This window comes from Stylophora pistillata, unplaced genomic scaffold (assembly GCF_964205215.1).
Source record: "Stylophora pistillata unplaced genomic scaffold, jaStyPist1.2 SCAFFOLD_50, whole genome shotgun sequence".
NCBI classification, from domain to species: Eukaryota; Metazoa; Cnidaria; class Anthozoa; order Scleractinia; family Pocilloporidae; genus Stylophora; species Stylophora pistillata.
Genome location: NW_028290831.1, coordinates 638366 through 650011, shown reverse-complemented (window position 1 = coordinate 650011; position 11646 = coordinate 638366). Strand labels below are relative to the sequence as shown.

General features: G+C 37.7%; 2 protein-coding genes across 3 annotated transcripts; one reads left to right on the top strand and one right to left on the bottom strand.

Annotated features, from left to right (window-relative positions):
- The first annotated feature begins 175 nt into the window (after window positions 1-175).
- On the top strand, window positions 176-3025 carry LOC148715834 (separin-like). 2 transcript variants are annotated; one of them, XR_015995830.1, is made up of 7 exons: window positions 176-325; window positions 745-815; window positions 906-966; window positions 1433-1522; window positions 2000-2210; window positions 2509-2592; window positions 2913-3025. XR_015995830.1 is itself a non-coding variant. In XM_088746466.1 (7 exons), exons 1-7 carry the CDS (start codon window positions 296-298, stop codon window positions 2917-2919), a joined length of 456 nt encoding a protein of 151 aa, XP_088602592.1. In that variant the 5' UTR covers window positions 176-295; the 3' UTR covers window positions 2920-3025. The 2 variants fall into 2 exon arrangements, 1 of the variants encoding a protein (XP_088602592.1); XM_088746466.1 differs by having other exon boundaries at window positions 2000-2112.
- Window positions 3026-4565: 1540 nt separating this feature from the next.
- LOC148715833 (separin-like) lies at window positions 4566-10337 on the bottom strand. Its single transcript, XM_088746463.1, has 8 exons — window positions 10322-10337; window positions 10171-10231; window positions 9615-9704; window positions 9061-9134; window positions 8580-8663; window positions 7040-7148; window positions 6824-6879; window positions 4566-6185 (listed from the first exon to the last, which is right to left on the bottom strand). Exons 4-8 carry the CDS (start codon window positions 9081-9083, stop codon window positions 5972-5974), a joined length of 486 nt encoding a protein of 161 aa, XP_088602589.1. The 5' UTR covers window positions 9084-9134; window positions 9615-9704; window positions 10171-10231; window positions 10322-10337; the 3' UTR covers window positions 4566-5971.
- Window positions 10338-11646: the final 1309 nt, after the last annotated feature.

Genomic DNA, 11646 nt, shown 5'->3' with positions numbered 1-11646 from the left:
GGTTCAATTCCCAGACCTGGTGTCATATGTGGTATGTGGGTCGGTATGTCCTTGCTCCAAGGGTTTTTATACAGGTTCCTTGGTTTTCCTCCCTCCACAAAAACCAACATTTCAACATTTCACTTTAAACCAGTGGACAAGAAGAACCACCACATGGAATGCTGCCAGCTAAATCCCATTGTCATTAATAATATTTTTATTAGTAAGTGTCCTTTGTTTGTTGTAGGTCCTCATAGATTCGTCATTTTGCTTGTCAAGAAAAGAAACTGCTGAAGCACTGATTGAAATTACTGCCATGGATGCTACCTTACCTTCTTTTGAAAAAGTAAGAACAAGAAAATTTTTGTTCCAAGCAAAGAATTCATAATCAAGTGTCTAAAGTAAGTTGGAATTTCACTGCTTTTGTCGAAGCATAGGGCTAACTCTTCACTCTAATGAAGGGCTTAAGTCAGATTTAGCAATTACTTACATTAACTAAATTGTAATTTGGTCCTCTTGTGTTTCCTAGACATAGCAACCCTCTGGTTTTTTTCTTCTCAACCTGTATTGCAATAAGCTGTTGTGATTATTTTTGTTTTGATTATTTGGTGTTTGATAAAATTGCACTCTATTGGTTTATCATCGTCAATTGCCTGACAGGAGAATGTGTTTAGTCTTAGCAACTAGAGACAAAGGGAGGTTCCTCAGCCTTGGCCCTTAAGTAATCATCTCTCATTTCATGTTCTCTCACATTGCATGTTTCAGCTACTTGATGAAGTTCAGAACCTCACTGACAAGCTATTTGAAGATACAGACAAGAAAAGCTGCATAAACAGGTTCGAGGGAAGATAAAGGTTAATTTTCTTTCTCACCTTCATTACTTGTACTCTCGAGAAATTATTGATGACAACAAAATTCCTTCTCAGGTCTGGAGGTCACTCTGCAGAGAACATTCCTCGTCATCCTGTAATCCTAACTCTTGGAAAAGTAAGAGCCAGCCTTTTTAGGTCTTACATTTGTTTAGTAATCAGCCATTAAATGTATTCTAGCTCTAGCTCTGAAGACCTGAAAACTGAACAACCAATATGTGGGTTCTTTGTAAATAGATGTTGGTGAACTGTCAAGGAATCAAAGCTTAGCCAAACACAAGGGTGGGGGAAAAGGCATCTGTAATGGACTGACATTCCATATTAGTTTAAAAAGTGGTCATATGCAACATTAGTTTAATGGGTACTGGTTGCTCACCATTATATTCAAAGTGTTCAGACACTAAAGTAGATTTATGGGCATGCACACATATGCTGTAATTGCAAGATGTGTGCCTAAATTGTGGTAGCAGATCTTACTTATCAACTCATTCAGTATTGGGACATACTCTTCTACAATATTTGAAACCAGAGTCAATTTCTGGCATATTTATACATCAAACTGATCTGTATTTTATGATTCATAGGATATTCAGCATCTTCCATGGGAAAGCATACCGATCCTGTTTGACCAACCTGTGACAAGGGTCCCATCTCTGCACTTTCTCTTTTTCCAGGTACACATTCCATTAAGAGGTCTTTGAAAGTTTGAAGACCTGACTTGTTTCTCAAACAACTGTCATGTTTTCTCCCAGAACCATATTGATTTTTATCTCTGCTATGCTGTCAACAGTGGAAAGAAATTTATTTTAATTAATTATATCAACCCTGATGCCCACTGATTGAGTAAACCATGGTTTGGGTTAGACCTTGTGTAAAGAACTGGCTCATTTGGTTTCTGGAGCATAATTCTCCCTTACAATAATAGTTTTGTAATTTTAGGAAAAGAAGTTGTGATCTGATACAAAAAAAGTGTCATTTCATTATCTATTAGCCAAGGTAAGCATACAGGAAAAATTGTCAATTGATTGAATAGAATGAAGGTCTTTTGAAATGTGGTTGCCTACCACAACAACTTTTGTGCCAGATTCTTAGCTTTTAATACCTTGATATTCATTGTCAGTTAATATTTTTTTCTGCATTTTTCTTGATAGTTATCGTGTCAAAGACAGTTGCCTGAGATTGATCCTGAGAAAACATTCTATGCATTCAATCCTCAGAATAACCTGCCCAACATCCAGAAAATGTTTCAGAAGTGGTTTGAAAGGTACAAAACACAAGCAAACGATTGAAGCAAATGAAACAGAAGAAAGACCTGATGTTGTGTTTCTTATATATTAAACTAGGCTATACAAGTTGATAGAGGTAACACCAATATATTATAAACTGAACAAATAGATTCAATGTTGCTGTGTGTCTGTTTAGTAATAGATCACAGATGACATCAAAATGTAGTAAGAACAAAAAGTGACACAGGAAGCCCAGCCAAGTGTGTCACTGATTTTGGCATTTTGGCAACATGTAATGGTTTTAGAGGATAGGAAAGCAAAATGTTGTTGATGGTGACATTACTCTTGCACCTGTTTTTTAATAGATCACAAGTACGAACCAATCAAAATGCTTGTATAATCCAGCTTATATGAATAATTGTTGTCACTTGCAGCGAAGATGGATGGCAAGGTATCACAGGAAAGGCTCCCACACAGGAAGAGTTCAGGAGTGCTTTAACTGACCATGACCTGTTCATGTGAGTTATTGTAAAGGCTCCAGTAAGGGGCCTATTGGCCCACACAGCCAACTAGGAGTATTACCATTCACCCCCCCCCCCCCCCTGACAATTCGGCAGAAGTCATTTGTCCTTCTGGGTGAAGAGAGGCACTGTGAGAGTAAAGTTTTTTGCCCACAAAGACTTAATATACTTCTGTTTCATAGTGAGGGTAAAGGTCAAGTGATGGGAGAATTAGGTTTTGCAGTAAGCCTTATTATCAAAGCATGAATGTTTGGAATTCAGAAATGGATCGTTCTTGTCAACAAAAAGCACTAAAAAAGTTTTGTTTTTTGTTACAGGACTTAGGTCTTGCTCAAAGTGCAGCAACTGCTACTACCACTCCTACACCAATGGGTTCACTTGCTCATCAAATTTATAGAATAATGTGCAATAAAGGATATGCTAAGCTAGACTTTTCATCTGTGTTCCAGTTCCTGAAGGAAGATCAACATTGAGATAGTTTATTTATGTTAGGTATTTTTTTTAGTTGACACAATTTTAATGCGAGGCAATTCTGGAAGAATAGGTTGTTTTGCCATGCTAATTTATTTGTAAACTAGTTGCTCTAGGTGTGGAGAATAGCAGACAAAAGTACTGTTAAAGGTGACTTGGAGATGTCACGAATGATTAGGTTTTCACTCCCCATGTCTGGAAATTTGGCTTGATGCAAACAGATATACCTTTAATAGAGGCTAAATGGGGCCAAATGGCCTCATTATTTACTATACCATTCATCCATTCATGTCAAAAGCAAAATGAAAGGAAAGTGGTCTTCTGATCAAAGGGTGTCAGCGAATTTTTAGGTGCTTGCTGTAGTGTAAGTTACAAAAAAAATTTCTAAACTTTTACACAGTAAATTTTGGTCCATGTCATCTGTAGTTAACTTCAAAAAGACAGACATTGCCATATCTGAGGCCAGTTGAAACATTTGTGCATCAACTTGATGAATTCATTTTGTAACTTATACCCCATTCACACCAGAAAACTTGTTTAGTTAAACCAGGTTTAACTAAATAAAAATCAGAAGCAGAGAACTGAAAAACTAAATTTTCCACGAGATTCAAGCAATTCCTAAATTGTATTTTCAATGTGCCACATTTGAAGTTAACCAAATATTGATTTGAGCAGCTTCTATGGAGCTGTTGTGTTAAACCATGTTTAACAAAACAGCCTTAAAGCATGTTTAGGCTTTGGTGTCAATGGGGTATTAGTCATCCTCAGCGTTACCACTGGTCATTCCAGGTGGTTCAATAATCTTCACCAAGGGATCAGATTAATAATTTCTTTACCGCTCAGCAAACAGTATTATTTTTGCCATTGCACTATTTTGATACAGCATGCCCAATATAGCCAAGGTGTCGAGTACATGTATACACAAAGTTACTTAGGGTGGTTGTTTTCAGGATCTACTGAAACAGTTCTTTTTATTGATTAACATTTTGATCATTGCATGACTGCAAGAAGTTGCCACCTCGGTGGTCTGTCACTGGCCTTAAAGCATAAGTATTAACCCTTTCACTCCTGAAACCTCAACAGTAACTCTCCTGGATTTTCAAAGGCTGGATAGTACTATTCACAGAATAAATCTCTACTGGGCGGGTAGTGGAGTGTGTTTTGTTAACCATTCTACACTGAATTGCGATGTATCTGTTGGATATGGTTTTTCACCCATTGAACAAATAGACTTTGGTTTTAAGGGTAAGGCTTGCTGATTGGTTTTATGCTGTTTTTTAACGTCCTTGGCAGCCATCCTTTCAAATGTCTGGCAAAAATGGGGAAGCTCTGTGTGAAATCCCATTTAATGCCTGTAAAGGGTTAAAGCAGTTTGTTAGCTCAGCATTGACCATGGAAAACAGCCATTTCAGTGGGTGTTTCCTGTATCAATAAAGATCTAAAAACAGACAGGTAAACTACCAGAAATTTAATTTTGTACTGTTAGTTCAAAACATAAATAAACTGGCAAATTTAATTCTTTATTTAGTATGAAATGTGATACATAATACTAATTAATATTTTACAATTGTTGAGCACTTTGTTTCATTCTTCACATGCACAGAAATGTGTCCATACCCATCTTGGAGAAAACAAAACAGGACTCTAAAAAATTGTAATTCAAGAACATCAAGCCTGACTTCAGTATCTGTATTCTCCACATTTCTCTCTATACATTTCCTTTGTTTAGCAATCAAATCTTAGGTTGAAGATAATTTCCTTTATTCTCATGATCCTAATGAATGATTCGGCAGTATCACTGTGTGGAGATATTAGATGCTGATTACTCTTAAGGGTTTGAAAAGTCAACCAAGGGCTTTCTCTGTTTGTTTGGTCCCCCTCTTCCTTTTTTCCGTTTGTTTTCATGAAGTTTGCTTGAAAACTACTTCTCTTTCACCATAGCAAACCTTTCAACAATCAACAAAAATGCACATTTGCCTGATTTTCACAGCTACATATGAAGATATATCTTTAAAATCGAAGTTGACACTCAAGCAAGAATACTTGCATTTCCAAGGAGAAACTCACTTTAGATCTTTAAAATTAAGTAAAAAAGGGTTGCTTTTATATTGTTGCATTAACTTCGACAAAATTAATGAAAATACACATTTGAGAGGAAACCTGGAACTATATATTTACATGAATAATTACACTTTATTGAGGCAACAACACCATCATCATCATTTCAAGCTCAATTATTAAAACAAATATTGACACTAAAATTATTAGGTACCTTCTTGGAATTCATTCTGTTATGAATTGTATCCTTTTCCATTTTTTTCACAATTGATACAGATATCAGAGAAATCCCTTAATATGCAAGCTAAACTTTAATTGCCAATGTAAAACATTAATATACAGATGACACATTTCTCAAATTGTTCCCAATTGATGATATAATAAGGTAAAATGGTTACAAACAGTTAATAACTGTAACCTTGGTTTGTTATTTGACAAAGCAAATTTTGTTATGTATTCCTTGGATATATTGGTACTGACACGATTTCAAAAAAAAGTTAGTGCGATAGAGAATAAGACCTGTAGTAGAACAGGAAAAAAAAGATAATGTCCCTCTCTGTTTCAAATGGGTTTCTTTCCTGTACAACTTAACAGGATTGTGGGACAAAGTATGACAAACTGGCTCTGCTTAAACTGATCGGGTACTTTCAGCCCATGTAGATTTAGCACCTATTGGATATGGTAGTATACAGTTAAGTGCTCTATCAGCATTAAAATTGTATGCACTACCATTTCCAAACACACTCTGCACAATGCTTGTCCTCTTTGCCACACAATCAGCACTAGTATGGTAAATAATTTGCTATTGCTTACTGGAACTAGAGATATTTTAGTATATAATCCTTGGTTAACCATTCTGTTCCTTGGTGTAAGCTGGAAGGCCATAAACTACAGGAGATGCTCCTATCAGATATTTCAGTTTACAAGCTTGTCGCGACTGGCTTAGTACTTGTGGTAACGAGAAACAAGACCCAGATTGAAGCCACTGTTTCAGCAGCAATTCACTGAAGCGATCAATGTCTTTGTCAGTAACATCCCACAAGTTAGCAACGATGGCTGGGCTGAAAGTGAATACATTATAAATAGATTACATGCTACATATCTATACAGTGAACCATAGAGTAGAGCTATGGTCTTTGAAGAATAACTAGTTCCTTGAGGGTCTGGTCCAAGAAAAGGGAGTGCCCAACCTATAAGGAAAGCAAAGTTATACGAGTTTCCCAATGACAAAGGTCAATAGCAGTTGACATTTGGGTTCAAATCAGGACTTGACACTAATGGTAGCCAACTAGCCACACACTTGTAGAAATTCAGTTTTGGCCAGTGTTTTTCGATTTCCACTAGCCAGTGAAGCTAGCAAACAAACTGAAATTGTCATAACATCTAACTTGTCACTGGCCACTTGGCTAGTAAGTTGAAAAGTTAGTGTTGAGCTCTGTCAAATAGAGCCAGAGGTTTCACTAAAAGCTGGTTATCAGCTGTCTATCACTGCCCATGAGTCCTCTTACTGCTGTCTATTGAGCCTGCGAGCTGGCTCTCATGTTTAAGTCTTGCCTTAGGACCCCTTTTCCAAGGACAGCTACCCACTACTATAACAACAGCTGCTTAAGCAAAAAGCTGTTGAAACCTGCAGTATAGCACGTCAGTAAAAGACTTTGTAAGGGTACTAACACACAAGAAATGAATGCCAAAGACATACCAGCCTGCCAGAAGATAGATTAAGGCCATCCCCCTTGGCTCACACTCTCCACCAACCTAATGAATTAAAATAGAGTGGTTACTTATATGCCCCATGCCTAGTCTCAACCAACTACACATCTGAACCAGACAATTGGACACTTCCTTTGCATTTTGTTGGTTTGTCAACAACAATTATGTGATAATGTTTTTCCTTCACGGTCAGGTATAAACTAACCTGTAGTTTTCCCAAACTGCAACCCATAAGCAGAGTAACAGCTCGACAATCCAACCTTTGAATGTCATCACCCTGCAGAAATTCACGCCCAGTGCCATGACCAAAATATCTAGAAAGAATATTGATGCGATGATGAAAGCAACAACAACAATAAAACTTTCTACTGTAGATACCCTTATCTGAAAATGTTTATCGCATCTAGAACTAAGTATGGGATCATGTTTACTGCAGGTGCTCTCCACTGATATATCAGTTGAGAGTCAGTCAACACTTGGGTGACACTTGGTCGATAGTCAGTTGGCACTTGGTTGATGGTTGGTTCACAGCTGGCCGATACTTGGTTGAGACTTGGTCGACAGTTGATGGTCAATATCTTTACCGATACATTGACCGACTGTCAGCCAAATGTCAACCAACATATCGGTCAAATGTTAACTGACTCTCGACAAATAATTATGTCAACCGATGTATTGGTTGAGAGCACCTACAGTAAATATGATCCTTAATAAGTGTAACAGTTGTATTATGGACCCAGTTTAGCAGCTAAGCAACTGCAACTCACGCAAGAGCATCAAATGTCATATAAAAAGGGTCATAGATACTGATTTCACTTCTAAAATAAAAAAAAAACACCATCTCCCCTGTTTCAGTTGTAATTTGCATATAGTTCAGTCAATGTAACATAAATCATTACTGGTAGTAACTGATACAGACATATCAGAATGATAATAACATGGGTCATCCAACCTAATTAGTCACACAAGCAAAATTTCAAGTATGTATAAAAGAAACCCAAAGTACCTTTGTCTCTATCTTAGTCAACTTATTTAACATTTAAGAGTCATGATTCTCAGTATTTCAGCACTGACAGCTCTGCAAATATCCAACCTCTACGACCTTTTAAATTTTCTACTTTGTCAATGGCAGGCTTAGCAATTTTCAGGGTTTCAGAACTAGGGTTTATTTTAGAGGTATGCATATCAGAGGGGTGTGAGGGGAACCTTCTTTTCAAAAACTTTGTAAGAGCCAAATTCTTTATATTCCCCCTGATCTGTTGTATACATTTCTTGGTAGAGAACTTGTAATGTTTAAAGATGGAAGCCGACATTCTCAAATGGAGGAAAATGTCACCAGTACATGACAGTTTTTGTTGGGAAGAAGGAGAGGGGTAAATTGCAGGCTGATGAGAGATAGGAAGCATACCAGAAGCTTGCTGTTCTTGACAGAGGGGGCCCATTTAAAAGGAGATCTACTGGAGTGCTTTTAGTTATTCACATGAACAGGTCATGGACAGTCAAAGCTGATGGGAGACCCTAGAATAGTGCACTGGACTCCGGGTTGAGAGGTCTGGGTTGGAGTACTGGCTGGGTTAGCGTGTCGTGTTTGTGGGCAAAACACTTTACTCTCACAGTGCCTCTCTTCACCCAGAAGGACTAATGGCTTCGCCGAATTGTCGGGGGGGGGGGGGGGTGAGTGGTAATACTCCTAGTTGGCTGTGTGGGCCAATAGGCCCCTTACTGGAGCCTTTACAATAACTCACATGAACAGGTCATGGTCAGTTAAAGCACTCCTGAACTCTTCCTGTGTGGGAGCCTTTCCTGTGATACCTTGCCATCCATCTTCGCTGCAAGTGACAACAATTATTCATATACGCTGGATTATACAAGCATTTTGATTGGTTTGTACTCGTGATCTATTAAAAAACAGATGCAAGAGTAATGTCACCATCAACAATATTTTGCTTTCTTATTGTTTAAAACCATTACATGCTGCCAAAATGCCAAAATCAGTGACACACTTGGCTGGGCTTCCTGTGCCACTTTTTTATTCTTACTACATTTTGATGTCATCTGTGATCTATTACTAAACAGACACACAGCAACATTGAATCTATTTGTTCAGTTTATAATATATTGGTGTTACCTCTATCAACTTGTATAGCCTAGTTTAATATATAAGAAACACAACATCAGGTCTTTCTTCTGTTTCATTTGCTTCAATCGTTTGCTTGTGTTTTGTACCTTTCAAACCACTTCTGAAACATTTTCTGGGTGTTGGGTAGGTTATTCTCAGGCAACTGTCTTTGACACGATAACTATCAAGAGAAATGCAGAAAAAAATATTAACTGACAATGAATATCAAGGTATTAAAAAGCTAAGAATCTGGCACAAAAGTTGTTGTGGTAGGCAACCACATTTCAAAAGACCTTCATTCAATTCAATCAATTGACAATTTTTCCTGTATGCTTACCTTGGCTAATAGATAATGAAATGACAAACATTTTTTTGTTTCAGATCACAACTTCTTTTCATAAAATTACAAACCATTATTGTGAGGGAGAATTATGCTCCAGAAACCAAATGAGCCAGTTCTTTACACAAGGTCTAACCCAAACCATGGTTTACACAATCAGTGGGCATCAGGGTTGTTATAATTAATTAAAATAAATTTCTTTCCACTGTTGACAGCATAGCAGAGATAAAAATCAATATGGTTCTGGGAGAAAACATGACAGTTGTTTGAGAAACAAGTCAGGTCTTCAAACTTTCAAAGACCTCTTAATGAAATGTGTACCTTGGAAAAAAGAAATTGCAGAGATGGGACCCTTGTCACAGGTTGGTCAAACAGGATGGGTATGCTTTCCCATGGAAGATGCTGAATATCCTATGAATCATAAAATACAGATCAGTTTGATGTATAGATATGCCAGAAATTGACTCTGGTTTCAAACATTGTAGAAGAGTACGTCCCAATACTGAATGAGTTGATAAGTAAGATCTGCTACCACAATTTAGGCACACATCTTGCAATTACAGCATATCTGTGCATGCCCATAAATCTACTTTAGTGTCTGAACACTTTGAATATAATGGTGAGCAACCAGTACCCATTACACTAATGTTGCAAATGACCACTTTTTAAACTAATATGGAATGTCAGTCCATTACGGATGCCTTTCCTCCCACCCTTGTGTTTGGCAAAGCTTTGATTCCTTGACAGTTCACCAACATCTATTTACAAAGAACCCACATATTGGTTGTTCAGTTTTCAGGTCTTCAGAGCTAGAGCTAGAATACATTTAATGGCTGATTACTAAACAAATGTAAGACCTAAAAAAGCTGGTTCTTACTTTTCCAAGAGTTAGGATTACAGGATGACGAGGAATGTTCTCTGCAGAGTGACCTCCAGACCTGAGAAGGAATTTTGTTGTCATCAATAATTTCTCGAGAGTACAAGTAATGAAGGTCAGAAAGAAAATTAACCTTTGTGTTCCCTCAAACCTGTTTATGCAGCTTTTCTTGATCGATTCTTACTGGTAAATTTCCTAAATTGTGGAAATGCTCAAAAATTACAGCCTTGTTTAAATCAGGCGACCGGTCAAATGCATCGAACTATCGACCTATCTCTATTTTACCGACACTCAGTAAAATTCTCGAGAAAGCCGTGCATTCCCAGCTGTACCAGCACTTGGTAATTAACAACCTTCTCACAAGGAAACAGTTTGGATTCAGGAAGGGGCTCTCTACTGAATCTGCTTTGACATCATTTGCTGATGAAGTCTTATTGAACATGGAACAAGGTAAACTGTGTGGGGCCGTGTTTTTGGATTTAACCAAGGCTTTCGACACTGTGGACCATCGGACTTTGTTACGCAAGCTCTCCAAAATTGGTTTATGTGAGAACTCGCTTCAGTGGTTCCGCTCTTACATTACTGACAGGAAACAGCGTACATGTTGTGGGAATGAGTTGTCTGATGAATTGCCAGTTACCCATGGGGTCCCTCAGGGAAGTATTCTGGGTCCTCTGCTATTTGTCATCTACATTAACGATTTGCCAAGCGTTCTAGATGCCTGTCAAGCATCACTTTATGCAGATGACACGGTGATCTACTGCTATGGGTCTTCCTCTCAGGAGCTGACTGAAAAGCTCAACCAAGACCTCCTGGCTGTGGCGAAATGGCTGAATGAACATAAGTTAACACTGAATCTGGACAAAACCAAATGCATGCTCATTGGCAGTAACAAGAAGTTACAGAGGAAAATAGCTCTAACTGTTTCAATTTTTGATCATTGTATAAACAATGTTACTTGTTTTAAATATCTTGGAATCTTAATATCGTCTGATTTTTCGTGGACAAATCATGTCGAATACATGGCAGGGAAAGTTAATCAAAGGCTTGGCCTACTTAGACGCATTAAGCATTTGTTACCGTTTAAGGCGCGCATCCTTTTTAATAAAAGCCTTGTTATGCCCTTATTCGAGTATGCTGATTTAGTTTGGGGAGACAAACATAATGTAACTTTAATGTCTAGTTTGCAAGTGCTTCAAAATAAGGCGGCTAAAATAATATTAGATCGACCTCTGTATTCCTCTGCGTCTGATGCGTTAACTACACTGAAGTGGTTAACACTAGAAAAAAGGCGCTTCCAGCGCCGATGCGTACATGTATATAAATGTCTTAATAGTCTCACGCATCACGAACTAACATTAGTCACTCAGCAAGAACAGCATAGTTACAACACAAGAAATAAAGCAAACCTCAAAATTCCATCCGTTAAAAGAAACTGGGGCAAACAAAGAACTGGCTATCATGCTGTAAGTGATT